General features: G+C 46.4%; 1 protein-coding gene across 3 annotated transcripts in view; it reads right to left on the bottom strand.

Annotated features, from left to right (window-relative positions):
- Positions 1–20,809, bottom strand: part of SH2B1 (SH2B adaptor protein 1) — a 603,138-nt gene that overhangs the window by 351,182 nt on the left and 231,147 nt on the right. For 2 of the 3 annotated variants that reach the window (XM_069652165.1, XM_069652167.1), the window contains exon 7: positions 3,464–3,667. The exons of the other annotated variant lie outside the window; for it this stretch is intronic. In XM_069652165.1, coding sequence (XP_069508266.1) covers positions 3,464–3,667 — 204 coding nt within the window. The remainder of the gene's footprint in view (positions 1–3,463; positions 3,668–20,809) is intronic. 3 annotated transcript variants of the gene reach the window in all.

Genomic DNA, 20,809 nt, shown 5'->3' with positions numbered 1-20,809 from the left:
CCGATCGCCCTCGGCGTCACTCAAGATGTCAATGCTGCCGTCGCTGGAGGCTTCCTCGACTTCCATGGCGGCCTCGGCCTGCATGATGAGGTGGACCCAGCGTTTGGTTTTATGGTCCTTGAGGTTTTTAGGCCTGAACAGTTTGCACGACTTACACTGTCCCGCTGCATGATCCCTGGGGAGAAAAAGATTGCACACCCGGTGCAAGTATTTCCAGGGGAATTTTCTTTTACATGAAGGGCAAAACTTGTTAAACTGTTGCTAAATAATGGCGTCAGCCAAGAAGGAACTCTGCGATATGCGTCCGACTATGATGGCAGATAAAACAATCTGAGGGACTTTGACGCGTGAAGCACCATGGGGTACAGTAGACATCACACTAGGGATATTATTACTGGCACGCCCTGCTGACGTCCCTTTTTGAGTTTCGAAAACAAAACAAAAACTGTAGTACTCAGCAGCTACCACTAGATGTTGGCCTATACATAGCATGTGATCCAAGCAGATTCCACAAGCCTCCGAAACGTATAAAGAACAAACAAAACTGCAATTGAGCAGTTTACAGCGGCACTCCTCCATTTTATATATAGTCTACAACCGCAACATGTAAGGGTTTAATATAGATTAGGGTTTAACTGACGATTTAACCTGAATACTTAGTCCACATAGTGAAGCACCCGATACTTCAACTAAGACAGGAATGTACAAAAATGGTACATTTATTCTAGGCCTTAAACACACACTAAAAAATGAAACCAGCAGGTGATAGAATAGCACAACACTCAAACATATACATTGTCACCATAGGTTCTTAAAATGACCTAAATAACTTAAATTAATCAAATAAGATGAGTGAGGCAATAAGATGGAGCCAAGCTACAAGAATTATGTCCTAGCTTCCGAAGTCCAATCCCTATGAAGATGGGGCTTTGTACCTAAAAGCCACAATGCTTCTCCCCAGAATGTATAAAGTACTTGTATTGGTGATTGTTTTTTTTCTCCAACATATATTTTTATTGAAACTTCGATTAATACAATACAGAGTATTACATTATCGACCTGAAGAAACTATCGAACATCGAAATTTAATTTTGTTTGATTGATGAAAGTATTGGTGATTGTTCAAGAGAAGAGAGGCAACAAAGTTACTGGTAAGTAAAAATGTGTTCTTATCATTCAGGTTTCACTGCCCAGGTGCGACAACCAAAAAGCAGTGGAATGGAAGGATAGAAAGAGACTTGTTCTCAATGTTATCATATGGAGGACAAAGGGAGAAAAATGCTTTGCGTTTAAAAAAAACCCTGACTCAGATTTTCGCAGAGGACTGGATGGGTCAACTGGGGGAAGGGCTGGCGAGGTGGGGGAGGGGTGGTTGGTGGGGGTGGTGGGTTGTTGGAGGTTGAATTTCCATCTGTTGGTTCCGGTTAAGAGGTGCCCAGGAGATGCGGGTACAAGGATTCTTCCGGTCTTCCGGTCCGATTTAGGAGCAGAGTTCAACCATTGGCGATGGAAATATGCAGAAAGTACTGATGCAGACCTCTTCAGGACATTTCACAAGATGTGGGAGGGTGAGTTCCAACGACGACCACAGCACACAGGTGACAGGAGGCATCCTTCCCGTTATTGTTGAAGACCACCTTCCAAAGCAGGATCCCTTGAAGCTGGGAAGCTTAAATTCGGAAGGGAAGGCATTTACACCACCAGCTGACGACCACCAAGATTTTGGCTGCAAACATAGAACGGCAACAGTTCTAGCGAGGTGGTCCAGTGACACTTCCAAAGGCTCCGGACGGCTGGATCCTCGAGTACACGTAGAGACTAATTGCTCCCACCAGTGCAGGGGTTGAAACCCTGCACATGGCCTTCACAGATCAGGTAGTTCAACAGAGCTTCACAGAGCCAGACGCAGGAAGGGATGCTGGGCCTCTTCAGGAGTCTTCTTCGGATCTTCAGTCAGTGGTTCTTCGAGACAGGATTCTTGGCTCCAACATTGATGTCCTGCAGGGGTCCTCCTTATCCAAAATCCTGGCTGGAAGCAAGTCCAAACCCACCAATGTAAGGATGTGCACCATTCAAACATCCAGCAGTGGTCCAATCAGGGACAACTGTTGGTTTCACTCATGCCCCACACCCAGACTTTCAGGAACCACGTCAGACCAGACAAACCCTTACCGAGCCAAACACAAAGGCATCACTAGCCTGTGAAAGTGAATGACCTTATATTGGATTTCCGGACCTAGAAAAGCAGGAAGAAGGCCAAACAACAATATGGCCAAAAAACAAGCGAAAAGCTTATGACGGAGTCATTTTAGGGCACTAGCCACGTTTAGTAGCCATACGTGGTAAACGCAAATGTGCACACTAGAAATAAACAAAAATTGTAAACATATTATTTTGTTGCCACCAGATTGTCTTTAGGCACATATAAAAGTAACCAAAAATCCCAAGTTTAAAAGACTACGGTGATACAAACATATCCAGATTACACTGCATGGTAAGATGCTGTGTACAATGTTAAAACAGTTAAAGTGTAAAAAGGCAAAAGGGAAACAATATTTCCCAGTACTGATAGTCTGAAGGACTGATCAGTCTCCCCATGAGGAAATGAGCAAAAGGCCAAGAGACTTCCCTGCAAAAAGTCAGGACAGTTTCAAAAACAAAAGCAAAGATTTGGGATGCGGGGGGCATAGAGGGAGGGAAAGTTGCCAGAAGAGAAATCTTTCCCAACGGTGACCATTTGGAACAACTGTACTTCGTGCCAGCCTTCCTCCCTCCGGAAGTTAACCTGGTCTGCTCTGCTACAACTACCACTGGAGAGTCAGGTCTTTCTTTTTGTTTGGCACACTGTTCTATCATTAGGTTAGATGGTTACACAGCCCTCACCAGAGGGCTGTGCAAAAATATCTGTTACCGGTAGTGTGTCAAACCCTTCTTTAGTTTTAAAGAAGACAGCTGTAATCCCCCAGAGCTACTACTAGCTGCGGAACATGCATAGCATGTGAATCTGAACAGATTCATAAGCACCAGAAATACAGATTGTGAGAATACTATTATTTCCATGGTTTAAAATGACAACTATTCTAACATGTATGCTGACAGACAATGATAAACATACAACAAACACACATATATGATTTGATAGGTTATTTATAACACGCTAAATACACAGAGATTTCTAAGCGCAGACCCGGGGATTGAACCTGTGTTGCTCTGTGTCGTCTTGCTTCCAAGGCAAGCACGTTGCCCCTGAGCTACCCTCCTGAGACGGGAGCAGTCCCCACTCATGAGGGTGATCAACTAGGTACAACATAACTCGATCCTTACTGAACATAGCCTTGACCAAATCTGAAAATAAGGACACAACCAAGCCAAAAGAATAGTTGTATTCTCTCCAGTCCACAATACGCTGAGGTTCAAAATTCTAGAATAGATCCTTTCACAATCACCGGACAGCACTTAGTACCTGCTGTGTCAGGAGTATCCGGAAAGACATGCAGAGGGTTGGTGGGGTAGGAGCCCTGCAGCCTCTCTGGTGCTTCATCAATTGGAACCCTCGGAGGGAGCTCCGGAGGCAACATCTCCATGGAGTCGAAGTGCGAAGCCGCAATGGAGACAGAACTAGGCGACACAGAGGCAAATGGTCTGTCTGAAAGCCCCCCGTAGGCACCTGAGAGACACAAAGATAGATGTTTAGGAACCAGCAGCAGGCAGTTTGAGGGGTCCTTGGGGACAGGGATAGAGAGAAAAAGAGCTTCTCCAAAGTGATTGTCTCGCAACAGACTACATATTAATCAACAATAAATAAAAGCACACCAGGAGAGATAATCTCTGAGAATCTCTTAGAAACAGAGGAAAGAGGCACATTTATTAAGAGCTATGGCAGACATAAAGAGACACTGGGGAACATCTCATGAGGGCCTACAATAGCTACTTAAGGACTAGCTCCCGTATGCAATTAGATAATGATGCAGATTATAAGGGAGAACATTCCTAGAGTACCTCAGAAGAGGAGGCCTGATTTATTCTCCCCCACCCTTCAGTTTCAATGCGTTTTTCTGTGGTTTTCTGTGGTAAAGCCTAACAGATCAGCTCCATCAAGGCTGCAAAGTGATATATATGTGTCTCTGTCTGACCCTGGGCCTCTCACAGAGTTTAACCATGAACCCTGATATTAGGAAAGATTTTCTTTTTACTGTTTTTCTCTCACAGCTTTCTATGGAACACCCTTTCATTTTGCTAAAGGGTTGTGGAAATGGCAGTCTCCACGTGAGGACGCCGGACACCATTCACTTTTGTTTCATATATAATATCTCTTGTTGTTTATTGTGGCCTTTCATTTTACCACAGTATTGTTTCCCAAATGTAATTTTCATCATCTTGCACTGTATGTGACCGTATGTTGTGTGGGTTGTGGAACTCTAGCCCTGCTTGTGCCCAGACAAAAGGACTCCCTGTCCCTCCAAGGACTAGCGAACCCCTGACACCCTGAGAACTAAGACCTGTTCCCAGCCCAAGCAAACAACTGCCAGTTTTTACAGCCAGTGTAATAATTTCTTCCTGAGAACCCTCCCCAGTAACAGCATCTGTTGTCTCTGCATGTGTTTGCCCTACACCCTGTGATTCCCGCCCCCTTCCTCCTTGCATGTGTTTGCCCTACACCCTGCGATTTCCGCTCCTTTCCACCTTGGAACCTGGGAACAGCTGTGTTCATTGTGGGGGTAGGCTGGCTGTAGATGAGGGGGAAGCCTGATAAGCATGTGGAGAAGAGGCTCCGGCTCTTTTTTTTGGTTTCTGGCGGTGGTGTGCTGAACGTGGGTGGGGGCACAGAAGCTGAGGAGGCCCTTTTAGCAGTTACCCCTTTTCCCTGTCTTCCCTTCTCCATTCTCCCCCTTGTATTCATTCTTTATTTATTTGTATTTCTATAGTGCACTAACAGCCCAAAGGCATAGTTTCAGGAAGGTTACTTATGGTTACATTAGTTACATTGATATTCTTTGCTCAGGGTTGTAAACGAGTGTGTAGCATGGATGTCATAAGAGTACATTATCAATGATTTAGAAGTTAAATTGGTAGAAACACTCCTCCTTCGTCCCCAACCTACTCTATTCTTCCACCAGTAAGACTCCCGGCCTCTCTGTCCCTGCTTCTCTCTCCCCCCTGTCCTTCCCTTTTCCCATCCTCCCTCTCTCTTTCGCTCTTTCTCCTTCCCCTTCTCTTTTGCTCTTTCTTTCCCCCTTCTCTCAGCCCTCACACCAACTCTACCAGACCCCTTCTCTACCTTCTCCCACTATATCCGCACCGGCTATTTTCCACCTCGCTCTCCAGTCTCTCATCGCTACCAAGCTGCCCGTTCGTTCTGCTCTCTGCCCTCTCCCCAGTCTCTCTCACCCGCTCTCCCTCCTCCCAGCAGCATCCCCGCTCAATCTTTTCCCTGTCCAACTCTTCCCTTCGTCTATTGGTGCCCCCCCCTTGCATCCTGTTGGGGTGGTCAGGAAAGGTCTTACCAAAATAGAGAAGTTCATGTTGCGGTTACCATATTTATAACTGGGGGTGTGGCAAATTTGGTGCGATTTAGCAATTTTATATGTATCCAGTGTAGTTAAATGTGAGGGTGCTTTGAAACAGAATTGTCTTACTGTATAAGCGCCTATCAAATGCACAATAAAAAAATTAAAAAATGGCATGTGTTGCATCAAGTTTTACTTTGTGTACGATATATACTAGATTTTGTAATTGGTGATTTATAACGCACTGAATACCGAGAGGTTTCTAAGCACGGACTCAGTGATCAAACCTGTGTTGCTCCGCATTGTCCTGCTTGCAAGGCGAGCGCGTTGCCCCGGAGCTATCCTGCCAGAGATTTGCATGCTCGCAGCAATATGAATGTCAAATTTGCCAATGAAATATAAACACAATCCAGATATGGTGCGCTACGAAGGGTCTAGAAGCTGAGCAATGAGGAGTTTCACAATGCGCATGCGAGTAAGGGGACCCGTCAAGGAAAACCACTGTAAAGAAGACAATACTTCTTTTTTTAAACATGCATGAATACGAATATACACACATGGGGAATTAACAAATCTATTTCCACTTTAGCTAAGGGGCAATGCATTTGTCTTAGAAGCAAGACAACGTAGCACAACACAGGTTCAAAACCTGATCCAGCTCTTAGAAACCACTCGCTGGTATTAAACGGGTTATAAATGAACAATAAGATAAATCTGTGAACAGCTGGTTTTGCAGGGTTTCAGAGGCTAGAGGAGAGGCAAGTAACTAGACCCATAGCAGATGGTCAGCCAAAAAAACATCCAGCGTTTTTACGGACTGGTAGTTTCTCAGAAAGCAGAAGAAATCGTTTTAAGTGCATGGGAGCTTGCAAAGGGATCTAGTCATTTGCTTTTGACCAACAATAAAGGTGGGGTCAAGTGATGCTCAAGGCCAGAGTGGCTGATACCTATGGGTTTCAGTGTTTTCTCAGGATGTGCCATGTGGGTTGAATTGGTTGTCATTTAGATTAGAACATTTCAGAGACGCCAGTAAGTTGGGGTGGGTGAGATGGTTATCATCAGTTCAAAGGGAATCTGTTTATTCTTCTTCTAGTCATGTTGTTTGAAATATTCGAGTAAACCATGTGCAATTATGTTAAGGGTAAGAAGGCCTCAGGCCAGCTGTGACCTGTAATAATTATGTTTGTATGTGAATTTGTAACTATGTGATGATGTCACGACCTACCACAGGAAAATCATAAAAAGAGTGTGTGCTGAAGATGGTAGTTAAGATAACTGCAACCAATGGGAATGGCGGAATTGGAGAAAGATTGGATTTCTTTTGTATAGGTCTTGACCAATCACATGTGGGGGATGGATTGTAATTTAATATTTGGGAGCGTTTTAACTGTTGCAAAAATGTATATAATGCGTCACCTTGTGTGGTTCAGCGAGACGCTGGTTAGTTTGGCTCTACAGCGCCATCTAGCCCCTACCCAGACGATTGTACAATAAACTTGCTTTGCATACAAACGTGCACTCGCTTAATTGGTGGGCCTGCTTTGGTTTAAGGCGGTTAAAGGCACAACCGCACAACCCAAGGGTACGCCCCAAGCCTCATGAAAGTGGGTGTGCCTAGCCTGTATGCCTGCCATTGATGCTCGGCCTTGTACCCGCAGCCCAGTGCAGACAATCATCCATGTCCAGTGTGCCTAACGTACTCTACCACCAAGAAGTCTACTACTTCGCCTGTAATAAATCATTAATTGGTGTTCCCACTTTTCGGTGTACCCTGCCCGTTATTGCCAGAGGGTGGACCGGGTCCGTTTGCACACACAAGGCACCCTCTCTGGGTCTGTTAAACCCTGGCCAAAACCTGCGGCTCTGCCTGGGGTCTCCCACATGGCCTTCCCCATTTTGCCCTGCCTCCCAAGTACACTGTTTTCTGGTGCAGTAACTCATATCTAGAACCTGGTCTACGTCCCTGGTAATGTGAAGAGCACCTCAACATTTGCACCTTCTCCGACTGAACTCAACCCTGTTCCATTGCCTGCGGTCCTCTCCTCTGTCCATTTTCTGCCTTTAACAACAGCCTTTTCCATCCATGTGGATTCTAACTTCCCCTTTTCAGAATCTACGGACCCAGGCCTACCGTCCCCAGAGAAGAAGCAAACAGGCCTTAAAAAGCAACCGGGGGTACCCGTGCCTGGTTGCCCGTCTATCGGATCAAGCAATAAGTTAAGTGCTGAAGCACCAGATATTGCCAACTTGTAGCTTGTGGGGAGGGCTCCTAGTCTCTGAGGGGGATAGTAACACTGAAAGTAGGTCAGTGTACTCATACAATCAATCCAGGTTGAAGACCTGCACACCCACACAACATCACACAATTTTACTGCCAAATTGTAAGTTGTACTTTTCCAGAAAATCTACCCAACTAGTCATAGCATTCCAGATCTCAACCCCTAATTTTTTCTGGTGTTCGGTTTTGACTGAGTGTTTCTCAGGAGAGGAAAGTCACATACCCTGTAGCAAACTCATCTTTTAGGCCCAGAGTGGGGGTGAACAGGAGTAGATGTGGCTTTTTGCTCAACTTTGGGACCGGTTAGCCTGGAGCCTCGTTTCAGCGAGTGCTACCGGTCGCTTAGTTTAGTTTACTAAACCAAGGCCGCCTAGTCAGTACAAATCTCATCTTCTAGACACTCACTAGGAGGGAACAAGGATAGTAGAGGGCCCAAACCCACCCAGTTTGTTTTCATATCCTGGTCGTAAGAGCCCTGAATTTCTTTAGGATCACAAGAGCAGGCCTCTATAGATCCTCTTGGCAAAGAACTCTTTTGTGCCGAGTGCCTGACCTGCCTGCCTGAATCAGAGTAGTTTTCAAGGGACGCCTGGGAATTGTACCCAACGCTCTTTTCGGAAGTGGACTAGTAGCTTGGCATTACTCTACCTCCTGTCCTGCAACAGTTTACTTCCCCAACCCCTTCCCTAGCTGAGCGCCTGCAAGTGTGCATCCATGAGTGCCTATGAGCGATTATGACTGAGCTAGAGTAACCCTGGTTGACAGACTTGGATAGTAGGGACTCAGTGGTGCTGACCTATGCCCTGTAGTAATTTAGTATTTGGCCTGAGAAAATTGTCAAGAAATGTTAGTTTGTGTAAAACACTTTTTTGCCTGCCAGAATGAGAAATTCTGCAAGCCAGGGAGTGAACATTTCCCCCCCGATTCCTCGGTGGCACTCATGGCCACAGTGCGTGGCCAAGATATTATCAGATGGATGCCAGTATTGCTGAAACCGACCAACTGCCAGAATCTACTGGTCTGGCCCCTAGAAGGCTCCTTTGATGAGACTCACCCAGCTGCGGTGCATAGGGTTCTTAAAATGGAGAAAGGGAACTCAGCAGTTAGGCAGTGCGAGGCCCACATGTTGTGGTCCCAGCAAAGTGCGTCTGTGGCCAGGAAGAGGAGGCTGAAACAACACGTGACCCTAGAGAAAAAGCTAGAACAGCACAATATAGAGATGAAAAATGACTCCAGTTTTAGGTGTGACCCCCGCCTGTTCACAGTGTAAGCCCCCCCCCCCACTAACCCCTTCTGCTCCAGAGAATGTCCTAGATTTTTCTGCACTGGCTCCCCCTCCCAGCTATTCTGCTCCCTTCCCAGTCCTTGCCCATTGGAAGTATGCCCCTCCAACGCAAGCCCCTGTACCACATCACCTGGATGAGACTGCCTACCAAATGGTGCACACACCCTATGGGGGCCAGTATGGGACTTTGGGGGCAGCGTGGATTTAGCTGGTACGGGAGTGGAGGGTTCAATCACCACACCCAGAGGCCCCCTCTAAACCCCCAGTACTGGGGCTATCAGAACCCTCAGTAAATTCCTCTGCCTGTCCCAGGCCGGCATCCACCCGCAGATGGGTAACCATCCCAGTTGGGTCACCTCGTGCATCAGCACCAGTCCTCCTAGGAATGGGGCCACTGGAAGTACAACTGTTCTCAGCCAATTCAGCATGAGTAGAACCTGGGCGAAGCCCTATCGCCATACCTCTCTGGTCCCTTTCAACTCTCTGCTCAGACTAGACCCCCAGATAAGAATGATGGTTCTGTCCCAGTACCCCATCCTGGACAACCCCAGGCCGCAATCTAGATCAATGCCTCTCACCCTCCAGCCAGTAGTCAGAACATGGAGGGGGCCTCTCCTGGCACCACCTTGCAACCATGGCCCCAGCAGCCAGGCCAGAGTCCCTTCCAGTTCCTACCAGCTTGACAGGAACTGGACCCAGTCAACGTACCCCCAGCACCTCACCTCCTCACCCTAACCATCCTCTTCCCATCCAGTGCCCCCTATGTGACAGCCCGGGTAGGTAACAAACATGCCAGGATGCTGGTGGACACAGGAGCCACCTAGAGTACACTGAGGCTGGAGGAGTTCCTGGATGCCCCAGTGTCTGCCTGGAATGTCACAGCCATACGAGTAGAGGACATCCACCTCTGAGGTGCCTGTCACCTTGCCAACTAGGATTTGTCTGGGTCCTGTGAGCAGTCAGAAATGTGAGGACAACCTGGTAAAGGTTTTCACCAGTAGCCATTTATTAACTTATAAGGGTGTGACAAAAGCCTCACTATCCCTAATCTAAAGAGGATTTCCCTACCTATTAAAATAACAAAAGGAAAACACTCTAATAAAAGGAATCTGTCCCTCACACTTATACATACATGAAACTCATAAAAGGTAATCAATGTCTACTCAAGTGTAACAGAAGAACAAGTTACTTACCAACTGTAACGTTCTTTTGACTGGATCTTCCTCCCACGTATTCCTTATCTTACATATCTTGTCTCCCGGCTCTACTGCTTCGGAAAAGAAATTCATGAGAGGGCGCGGTGTTCAAGGCCGCAGAGTCTTAGTCCCTCGAGGACTGCCGTTGAGCGTCAACGTCATCCGCTGCATAAAGGGCTCGAGCCGCACCCGTTACCTCAGTTCTGTTTTTCCAGTGATCATTGTCGCATCAGTTGATCAGGCTTTAAAGTCCTCAGGCTCTTAAGGAAGTTCGAGTGCCACTGGCATAAACTGTACGGAGGGGTAGGTTGGGAGGGTCGATGAGGAATACGTGGGAGGAACATCCAGTCGAAAGAAAGTTACAGTTGGTAAGTAACTTACTCTTCGAATGGATTGTGTCCTTCCACGTATTCCTCATCTTAGATAGGCTCTCAAAGCAGTAAGAATTTGGAGGAGGGGGTACCAGAAATTTCAATAATAGACTGAATGAAGGACAGCTTTTGCAAAGAGTCCCCCTTGATATTATGTAGAGTCCAATCAGTAATGCTTCACAAAAAAAGTGTGCATTGATGACCAGGTGGCTGCAGCACAAATATCCTGCACCGGGACACCCCTCTGAAGAAATGTGGAAGTTGCCAGGCCCCTGGTTGAATGAGTCCTTAATCCATCTGGAGGCTCTTTCCCAGCCGATTTATAGCACTCAGATTGCTAGAATAATCCACCTGGATTGAGTTTGCTTAGAAACTCCAAGGCCCAATTTGTGTCCAGTATACCCAACAAATAGTTGGTCACATTGACGGAAATTTGCCAGTCTAGAAATATAGAAACTGAGAGCCCTTTTTGGGTCCGGTCTGTGCAATCTTTTCTCTTCCTTACTAGCGCGTGGAGGAAGGTAAAAAGAAGGTAAGGTGATTTTCTGTGACAGATGGAAATCAGAGACTATTTTAGGCAAGAAGGAAGGTTTGACTTTAGGAATAACTTTGTCCCTTTGGACAATGGTGTGAGGAGGCTTATAAGAAAGTGCTTCCAACTCACCCACCCTGCGGGCAGACGTTATAGCCACAAACAAAATTGTTTTTAGAGTGAGAAGTCTTAACATGCAAGAATGTAAAGGTTCAAAAGGGGCACACAAGACATTTTAAGACTAAATTCAAATCCCACATGGGCACCTGAAAAGGTGTTGGCCGGTACACATTTGTCAGCCCTTTCAAGAATTGAATGACCAAGGGCATTTTAAAATAGGACACATCTTCCAAGGAGCACTTAAAGATAGATAGCGCTGCCAAATATCCTTTTATAGTACCAACTTGGAGCCACAAATTGGCCAAGTGTAAGAGGAAAGAAAGTACCATAGGAGTATTACATAAAAATGGATCCACATTCTTATCCCTGCACCAGTTACTGAACTTGTTCCAACAACACTGATACAAGGATTTTGTTGCTGGCAACCTGGCCGAAAGCAAGATCTCAATTAAGTCATCTGGGAGGTCCCAATCCTTATATCTTAGCCTCTCAGAAACCATGCGTGAAGGCTGAGTGTCATGACCTCTGGATGGAGAACCCGACCTTCCTCTTGCAAGAGAAGATCCTCCATTTGTGGAAGACGTATTGGAGGGCAGATGGACATATCCAGAAGGTCCGGGTACCACATCCTCCTGGCCCAATCCGGGGCAATTAGGATCATGGTTTTCCTGAACTTTCTCAACCTCCTGATTACATGAGGGATCATGGGGACTGGTGGAAATGCGTATAGGAGCAGAAATACCCAGTCCACCACAAACGTGTATCCTAGAGCTCCTCCTGGGGGAAATTCCCTTGAGCAGTACAGTTCGCATTTCCTGTTGACACTGGTCGCGAACAGATCCACTTGAGGGTTCCCCAAAGGGCGAAGATCTATTGAAGGACTTCCTGAGCTAGTTCCCCACTCGTGAGAGACTGCACTGCCTGCTCAGAGCATCTGCCGCCGTGTTCTGCTCACCGGCTAGGTGAACTGCCGATAGAGAGATTCTTTCTTGCATTGCCCAGAACCAGAGCTGCATTGCCCCTCTGCACAGTGATAGGGATCCTACACCTCTCTTGTTGAGGTAGTACATGGCCACTGTGTTGTCTGTCAGTATCGGGACATTCCTTCCCTGTACAGAGGGCAGAAAGTCCTTCAGTGCTAGTCTGATTGCCCTCAGCTCTAAAAGGTTGATGTGTAGTTTGGACTCCGATGGAGACGAACAACCGCTGATTGTCAGATCGTTGGTGTGGGCTCCCCACCCAGTGAGTGAGGCATCCGTCACTACTGTTATCTCCGGCCATGGTTGCCAAAAAGGTTCTCCCTTGAGGATATTTTTCTTGCAAGCCCAGCATAGAAGACCTTGAGCCACTTTGGCCAGAAAAGGCAGAAGATCTGACATCTCCCCCGAAAATTGGGACCATTGAGTCCTGAGGGCCCATTGAAGGGATCTCATCCTCAATCTGGCCTCTGGCACCAGAAAAATGCAGGATGCCATGAGGCCTAGCAACCTCAGAAAATCAAATGCCGGCAGATGTTGGGCATTTTGAAACTTTGTTACCATCAGGCAGAATGTGGTGAGCTCTCTCCTCGGGAGGCGAGACCTTCCCTGAGGAAGTATCCAGGACTGCTCCGATGAATTGGAGTCTTTGGCTTGGAATAATTTGTGATTTCTTGTAATTGAGGGAGAAGCCCAGCCTCTGTAAGAAGTGGCAGGTCATGGCCAGATGTTCCTGGGCTCGTTCGAGTGAACCTGCCCCGATTAGCCAATCCTCTAGGTAAGGGTAGATGTGAATCCCCCCTCTCCTGAGACTCGCTGCCACTACCGCCATCAGCTTGGTGAAAACCCTTGGTGCGAAGGTCAGCCCAAATAACAGAACCTGAAACTGATAGTGAGAACCGCCAACCGTGAACCTCAGGTACTTTCGGTGCTTGAGATGGATTGACACATTAAAGTAAGCACCCTGATGGTCCAATGAAACCAGCCAGTGCTGAAGCTAAAGAGCCTGAAGGATCTGAGAAAGGGTCACCATCTTGAACTTGTCCTTCCTGAGGAATTTGTTCAAATTTCTTAAGTCGAAGATGGGTCTCAATCCTCTGTCCTTTTTGGGGTTGAGAAAATAAGAGGAGTACCAACCTTTGTTCCTTTCCGCTACAGGTACATGTTCTACTTCACCTTTCTCTAGCAGGGTTGAAATCTCCTGCACAGGGAGCGGGTCTGGAACTTTGACAGAGTTTGCTCCTGGTGGATGATCTTGAGGTCTTTGATGAAAAGGAAGGCAGTAACCATGGGTCACTATCTCTAGCGCCCAGGCATCTGACGTAATGCCCGCCATTTGTTAAGATACCGAGTGATTCTGCCTCCCACCAGGGTCTTGTGGGTGAAGACCTCAAAGTGGCTTTGCAGTGGCTGAAGTAGTGGCTGAGGAGGTAGTAGTCGCTGATCTAGCACCTTCCCCTTTCCACCACAAAGGGGTTTTCTCTGTTGGCCTCTTTGACTGGCCTGTCCCTTCCCTCTTCCAAAAGAGGAGTAGAAACGAAAGGGACTCCTCCAGGAAGATGACCCTGCTTAGGAATGTTGTTGAGGCTGTCTTATAGAGGTGCCGATTGATTTCGGTTGCCGCTTTTGAGGTCTGCAGCTTCTCCAAGCTCTCGTCTGCCTTGCTGCAGAACAACCTCAAGCCGTCAAAGGGCATATTGAGTAATTTGAACTGCGCATCAGGTGCAAAGACAGATTTTCTCAGCCATGCAAATCTGCGTAGGACCGTGCTAGATGCCATGGACCTGCTTAAACTATCAGCAGTGTCCAGTCCTAATTGGAGGCATTCCTCCATAGCCTTTTCCCATTTTTCACTATCACCTGGAAACCATATCGTTCCTCACCCTCCGGGATGCGTTCAGCCGCTGATGTCATATAGTCCCACAGGGTATATGTAAATCTTGCCAAAGTGCAAGTTACATTAGCCGATTTAAGGGCCATGCTGCCCGAAGAAAAGACTTTCCGGAACCAAGTATCAACTTTCTTACCATCCCTATCTGGTGGTTTTGAAGGGTAAGCTGACTGCCTAGTGGAGGTTTCAGCTTGTACCACTAAACTTTCAGAAGAGGGATGTTTAGATATAGATATTCAAGATCTGATGAAGATGGTCTGTACTTTGCCACACATTTTTTATTTACTGCCGAACTCGAATCAGGGATATCCCAATTTGCCATCACCCTTTTTTGCAGTGCCTTATGGAAAGGGAGGACAGGATCTTTTTGAGGTCCCTCAGTCAGGATATCAGTTATATCATCCTGGTCGAAACTTGGAGAAGCTGCTTTCCAACCCATGAAATCAATGACCCTTCCCATGAGGTTCCTATACCCAGGATCTGCATGATCTGCAGGGTCTGGTTTCCAAAATTCCACTTTAGGGGAAGTATCTAGGCCACTGGCATTTTGAAGACAATCAAAGATCTGTTATCTTGGTTCTTGGGTCTACTAAATCTTCAGGAACCTCCCTCGCTCCAAACCTAACCCCAGCTGAAGTTACTTACATCCTCTTCAGAGGACTGCTCTTCAAAAATAGATGTCATAGATCTGGAAAATTCCTGCCTGGGATGAGGCTAGAAAACCTTTTCTGGTGAAGGGGGTGGCACCGATTTTGGCTTTAACAATGGCGTTGACTTTGGCATCGGTATTAAGGAATGCTTCGGTAAAGGTGTCTAAGGTGTTAATGGTATGGACGCCGGCTTCAACGTCTTCGAAGTAGGCTTCGACACTGTTGAAGGTGTCAACGCCATTTTCAGTGGCAGCTTTCATGCTATGTCGTGGACTGTGTTGAGTCGGATTTCGACTTCAACGTTGATTCCGCTACCCCCGATTTATGCACCGGTGGTTTTGACTTTACATGAGTTGTCCGAGAACTTTCCCCTGATGACACCCTCGACTGTTTGTCAGATCTCGCGTGCCTGGTCTTTGATCTCCCTCTGTCACTTTTGGAGTGGGCAGGGGCATGATCTCCAAGCAGCTTTTTCGAGGGGGTCTCGGCCACTTCCTCAAAGATTTTAAGCATCGAAGCCCTAAAGGCCTCCCATTTTTGAGGGGAATCGTGCTTGGAAGGATAAGTCACCCTTCTCTCAGACGAGGAGGAAGAAGAGGAAGAAAACCTGTGACGTTGTTTTCTCGACCTCTTGGACGAAGACGAGGAGGATTTCCTCGAGCGACTCTTGGACCTCGACCTCCTCAACCCATGTCGTGATTTTCCTGAATCTTTGTCTTTTTGAAGACCTATAAGATTCCTCCCCCAATGCCAGCTTACCTTTCAGTTCCCTAAGAGCCTTATTGGACATGGCCTGACTGGAACCACATTCGTCAAACCCGGTGGTTAGGGCTGAGACACCAAAGGCAATTCCGATGGGGTTTGGTAATTGACATTTTCCTACCACACATCGTCGAGATTAAACCTGATGCGCCGTTCTGTGACACGAAGCAGTGCTCGGAAAATCGAACTGAGGTAACGGGCGCGGCTCGAGTCCTTTATACAGCCGATGACGTCGACGCTCGATGGCGGCCCTCGACGGACTACGACTCTGCGGCCTCGAACACAGTACCCTCTGGTGAAAAAAACATTCAGAAGCAGCAGAGCTGGGAGACGAGATATCTAAGATAAGGAATATGTGGGAGGACATAATCCATTCGAAATAGCATTTATATTCAACTTAAACCAAATAACTATGTATACTTATAAGAATTGTGGGGATGACAAACTCTGGATCAGTTGGGCGCTGATAGGGTATGGTGGCCCTCATCCATTTGACTACACCTGGTTTCCATGACACCATAAGTAAGAACCCAACGAAGGAAATCCTAACAGAAGCCAGCACCCTGCTGACCAAATGGCACGAGCGTGGACTTTTGTCAGATGACGAAGTGAAATACCTACACCTATCACACCCTAGGATGCCGACAATCTATTTTTTGCCTAAAATCCACAAGATATTTGACCCCATACCAGAAGGACGCCCAATACTGAGTGGGAAAGGATGGGTAATGGAACCTTTGAACAAATACATCAACAACGTCCTGGCACCTGAGGTCCCAAAGATACCAACCTTCCTACGTGACAATGCACACCCTACTCATTTTGCAGGATATCGTGTGGAACCAAGACTACACTCTGGTAACTCTGGATGTTAAAGCCCTTTGCACATCCATAGACCACGAACTAGCCCTAAAGGCCATTGCTTTTGCCTTCACAAAAGCATCAGCCTCATTCTGGTCACATTTGGAACTTACTAAAGAATTTCTGGAATTCTCACTGACCAATACTATCTTCCTATTTGACCAACAATAATACAGGCAAACAAAAGGCATAGCCATGGGTGCGACATATGCACCCTCAATGGCCAACCTATTTATGCACCATTATGAACAAGTACACGCCTTCACCAACCACGACTTCAACAAACTGATCCACACTTGGATGCTATACATTGACGACATCCTGATGATCTGGTGTGGTACAGATGAAGAACTTGAGTCATTCAAACGCTATTTGAATGAGAACAATTTTGGGATTGAACTAACGGGGACCTCAAGTAAGGTGAGCATTGACTTCCTGGATATCACTATCACGCCAGCTGGCACAGAACTAATGACCTCAACTTATAGGAAACCGACAGAAGTGAACTCAGTCTTGCACGCATCCAGCTGCCACAAAAGATCTGTAATCAATAATATTCCCAAAGGTGAATTCCTCCGAGCCAAAAGGAACTGCAGCACCCGGCCATCATATGGAAACAAATGTGCAACACTTAGCAGATGCTTTCATGAGAGAGGATACCCGGACCAATCAATACAAGCAGCCATAGCTATGGCTAACAGTAGAGAACGCAGCTCACTTTTGACTCCCAAGGTACCCACTAGTAAACAGGTAACAATGACAGCCCAATAAGATACATTACCCAGTTCTGCAGTGATAGCCATGAAGTACAGAAGATTCTGAAGAGACATTGGCATATCTCATCAATAGATGAAGATATCAAGGCATGGATCCCAGACAAGCCAATCCTAACCTATACCAAGGCCAGAACACTCAGAAACATCCTTAGTCCATCATTCATGGCGCCCATTCCAAAAACTGATGGCAACTGGCTCACCAGCAACAAACGAATGGGCTTCTACAAGTGTGGAAACTGCTCCATGTGCAAATTCGCTACAATGACCAAGACTGACTTTTATTAACAGTGACACACATACAATCAGAGAATACATCAACTGCAGATCGAAATTTGTGGTTTATGCTATTAACTGTGTATGTAATCGCAAATATATTGGGAGTACTAAAAGAGAACTCAGAACAAGGATCATGGAACATCTCAATTCCCTACATTCCCAGGACACCAGATATCCACTGGCATTACACTGGCAGGAAGAACACCAGTGGGACAACAAGGAAGACATCACCTTCGTGGGACTGGAGAAAATATCAACTGACATAAAGGGCGGAGATAGAGAACTCCAACTACGCCAGAAAGAAGCAAAGCTGATATGCAAATATCGCACTGTTACTTTTGGATTAAATAGTGACCATGATTTTCATGTTTTCCTGTAATCAGTCGTACATAAACCTGTGAGAGTTTCTGCCTACACATGCATTATGAACGCAATTGATGGAACTTCCTTCCATGTACCAATCCTAATCAGGCTTGTTCTGGGCAATTCTCCTATATTTTCTAATCTCACCCCTGTGACGTAAACCATGACAGTTTCCCAACCCGCGGGACGGCATTCTTAGACCAATCACACCGCTCGATGAACCAACCAATCCACGCCATGCTTTTATAAATTCCTGAAATTAAGGCTGATCCACAGCACACTGATTTCCGAGAACGCTTGCACGCAACAAACTCACCGTACCCCGGCCAACGGTAAGCCTCCCATCAGACGCCCCCTCATAGATGTCCCTCCCCGGCCTCCTGCCTATTTGCTACAACCTAGCACCCTTACCTCTCCCGCTTGATATCCAACATCGGCCACTCGCCCATGGGTCCCATCCCTGCTGAGAACCCTATCTATCTACTTTTCAGATCGGCTATCCAGCCCCCCTGGCGCCCTTATGTGGGAGGACCAGCTTACAGCATTTTGAGATCTGCCCTTTAACTCAATTGGGTAAGACTCCGCTTCTTCTACATTCCATCAACTAGGTTGTCATACCAAATTATTTTGGCCCTTGACTCAACTAATTGACTCTCCTTTTCCTTTGTCTCCCTTGGTACATTATCTCTTACTCCGTCTCAATTTTACTTTAACTGTAACTATACATCTCGTCATGCCTAAATGTAACTATCAATTGTTATATGTTCTGCCCTGTTATTCACCCCGTCACCACCACTCACGATCACAGGTTTTGCTAATTACCAATCTCTTGCCACAATGTGCTACCATTCCTCATTACTGAAACTATTTATTGAATACATGCATATTGAATGGAATATATATGTCATAAACAACAATGGGTATCACTATGTCACTTCACGGTGCACATCACAACATCACCAAATCACAGCCTTGAAAAAGACTTAGGTTGAAACGCGCGTCGGCTGTGTAGCGAGTTACCATGTCAAAAACTTGTCATTCATTTCTACAATGAGGTTTTCTTTGGTGCTATCTAACCAAAAATAAACAAATTAATGACTATGACCTGACTGGACCATATAATTGATCAAATCACTCAACAGCGACCATTGGACCACCATACCCTACCAGCGCCCAACTGATCCAGAGTTTGTCATCCCCACAATTCTTACAAATAAATGGGAACACCGGAGTTGGTTCCTCGACAAACCAGGATCCAGGCTGCTGGTCAGATTCGGAAACAAGGAAAGAGGAGGTGCGCAGGAGAAAGGGAGTCCCGCCACGATTAACTCCACCCTTCCTAAAACGATGTATACTTCTAAGCTTGGTTGGATCCCCTTCCCTAGATTCAAAGCAAGAATTTCAATCAAACCTTCAAACAAGAAAGTTCCTTTTTGTAACCAAGTTTTGATTTAAAGTTTGTCTTACTCCAAAAGTCTATCACTTGGACTTTTAACAAATGTTCAATCAGATGAAAAGTATTTATCTATTCAAATATAAACAAAAGTTCAGCACGGTTTCTTCTTATGAAAACAAATATACTTCCACAATTCTTCAGTATCAGCAACAACGTTTTGTCAGGATGATTCCACCCCAATGAAAAGTTCAACACATTAGTGGTCTTGCCACTTTTTCCTTCTTCACAACTTCCAACCACAATGCAGAATTTCAATGATTTCTTACTAGTCCACTAACCTGCCAGGACTACGACTAAATGGTCCCTATCCTGGTATACTCGGCTTCCAGGACAAAATCTCATAATACTACTACAAGTACTCAGTCCTGAGGTTTACTCAAAGTCTTCTGAAAAGTCTTTGACTTTTAACAACATCAAAATTCACAACATCTTCTGCGAAAACCTGGGAAACATTGGTGCCGTTTGTTCCACTGTTGTATTTGGCACAGGCAAGGAACAAGTTACTTACCTGTAACTGTTGTTCTCCAGCATGGGTCTGACATGGATTCACATGCTCATGAATATTCCCTGTCGTCAGGCTGGGAATCCTCGGTAAAGAAAAAACCAGTATCAGTTTCGTTTCTGATCTGTCTTTCGTAGTAGTAACCAATCACTGATCTCTGCGTCATACTGACCACAGCCAATGACTGCCCTCTACCTAAGCCCCGCCTCTGGCAGCCATCTTCAGATTTGGTAGCACGTGAAGTGGCAGTATGACCAAGTGAAGAGCCGCAGAGGGGTAGGTGGGAGGGTTCGCATGTGAATCCATGCCAGACCCATGCTGGAGAACAACAGTTACAGGTAAGTAACTTGTTCCTTCTCCAGCATGGGGTCTGGCATGGATTCACATGCTCATGAATAAAGAATACATAGCAGTACACACATGCACAACCACGGGAGGTGGCAAAGGCTCAACATTAAGCATTACATCAAACTCAACATTAAGCAAATCTTACCTCCTCACCAGGCTCACCTTAGGCAAACAGGTTGCGCAGCACTGCTTGGCCGACCCTGGACTCCTCCCTGGAATCCCGATCGACGCAGTAGAATTTCGTGAAGGTGTGCGTCGACCTCCACGTAGCAGCCCTGCAGATGTCCAGCAAGGGCACACCAGATAGGAACACCGTGGTAGCTGCGATCGCTCTGGTGGAATGGGCTCTCGGACGGCCAGGCAGCGGTCGGTTTGCCAACCGATAACAGTACATGATACAGCCGGAGAGCCATCTGGAAATGGAAGCCTTCGAGAGAGCCTTCCCCTGATTGACAGGTCCAAAGTTCACAAAGAGTTGTGACGTCTTCCGAAAACACTTTGTGCGGTCCACGTAGAACTTCAGCGCTCTAGCCACATCCAGCGAGTGCAAAGTCCTTTCAGCCGGCGACGAAGGTGACGGGAAGAAAACAGGCAACACCAAGGGTTCGTTGAGGTGGAAGTCCGACGGCACCTTGGGCATGAAGGAGCGGTGCGTCCT

The sequence above is a fragment of the Ambystoma mexicanum genome, chromosome 3p (genome assembly GCF_040938575.1).
Source record: "Ambystoma mexicanum isolate Mex_15411 chromosome 3p, UKY_AmexF1_1, whole genome shotgun sequence".
Taxonomy (NCBI): Eukaryota; Metazoa; Chordata; class Amphibia; order Caudata; family Ambystomatidae; genus Ambystoma; species Ambystoma mexicanum.
The sequence above is the reverse complement of the archived record's forward strand: the minus strand, read 5'-3'. Positions and strand labels throughout refer to the sequence as shown.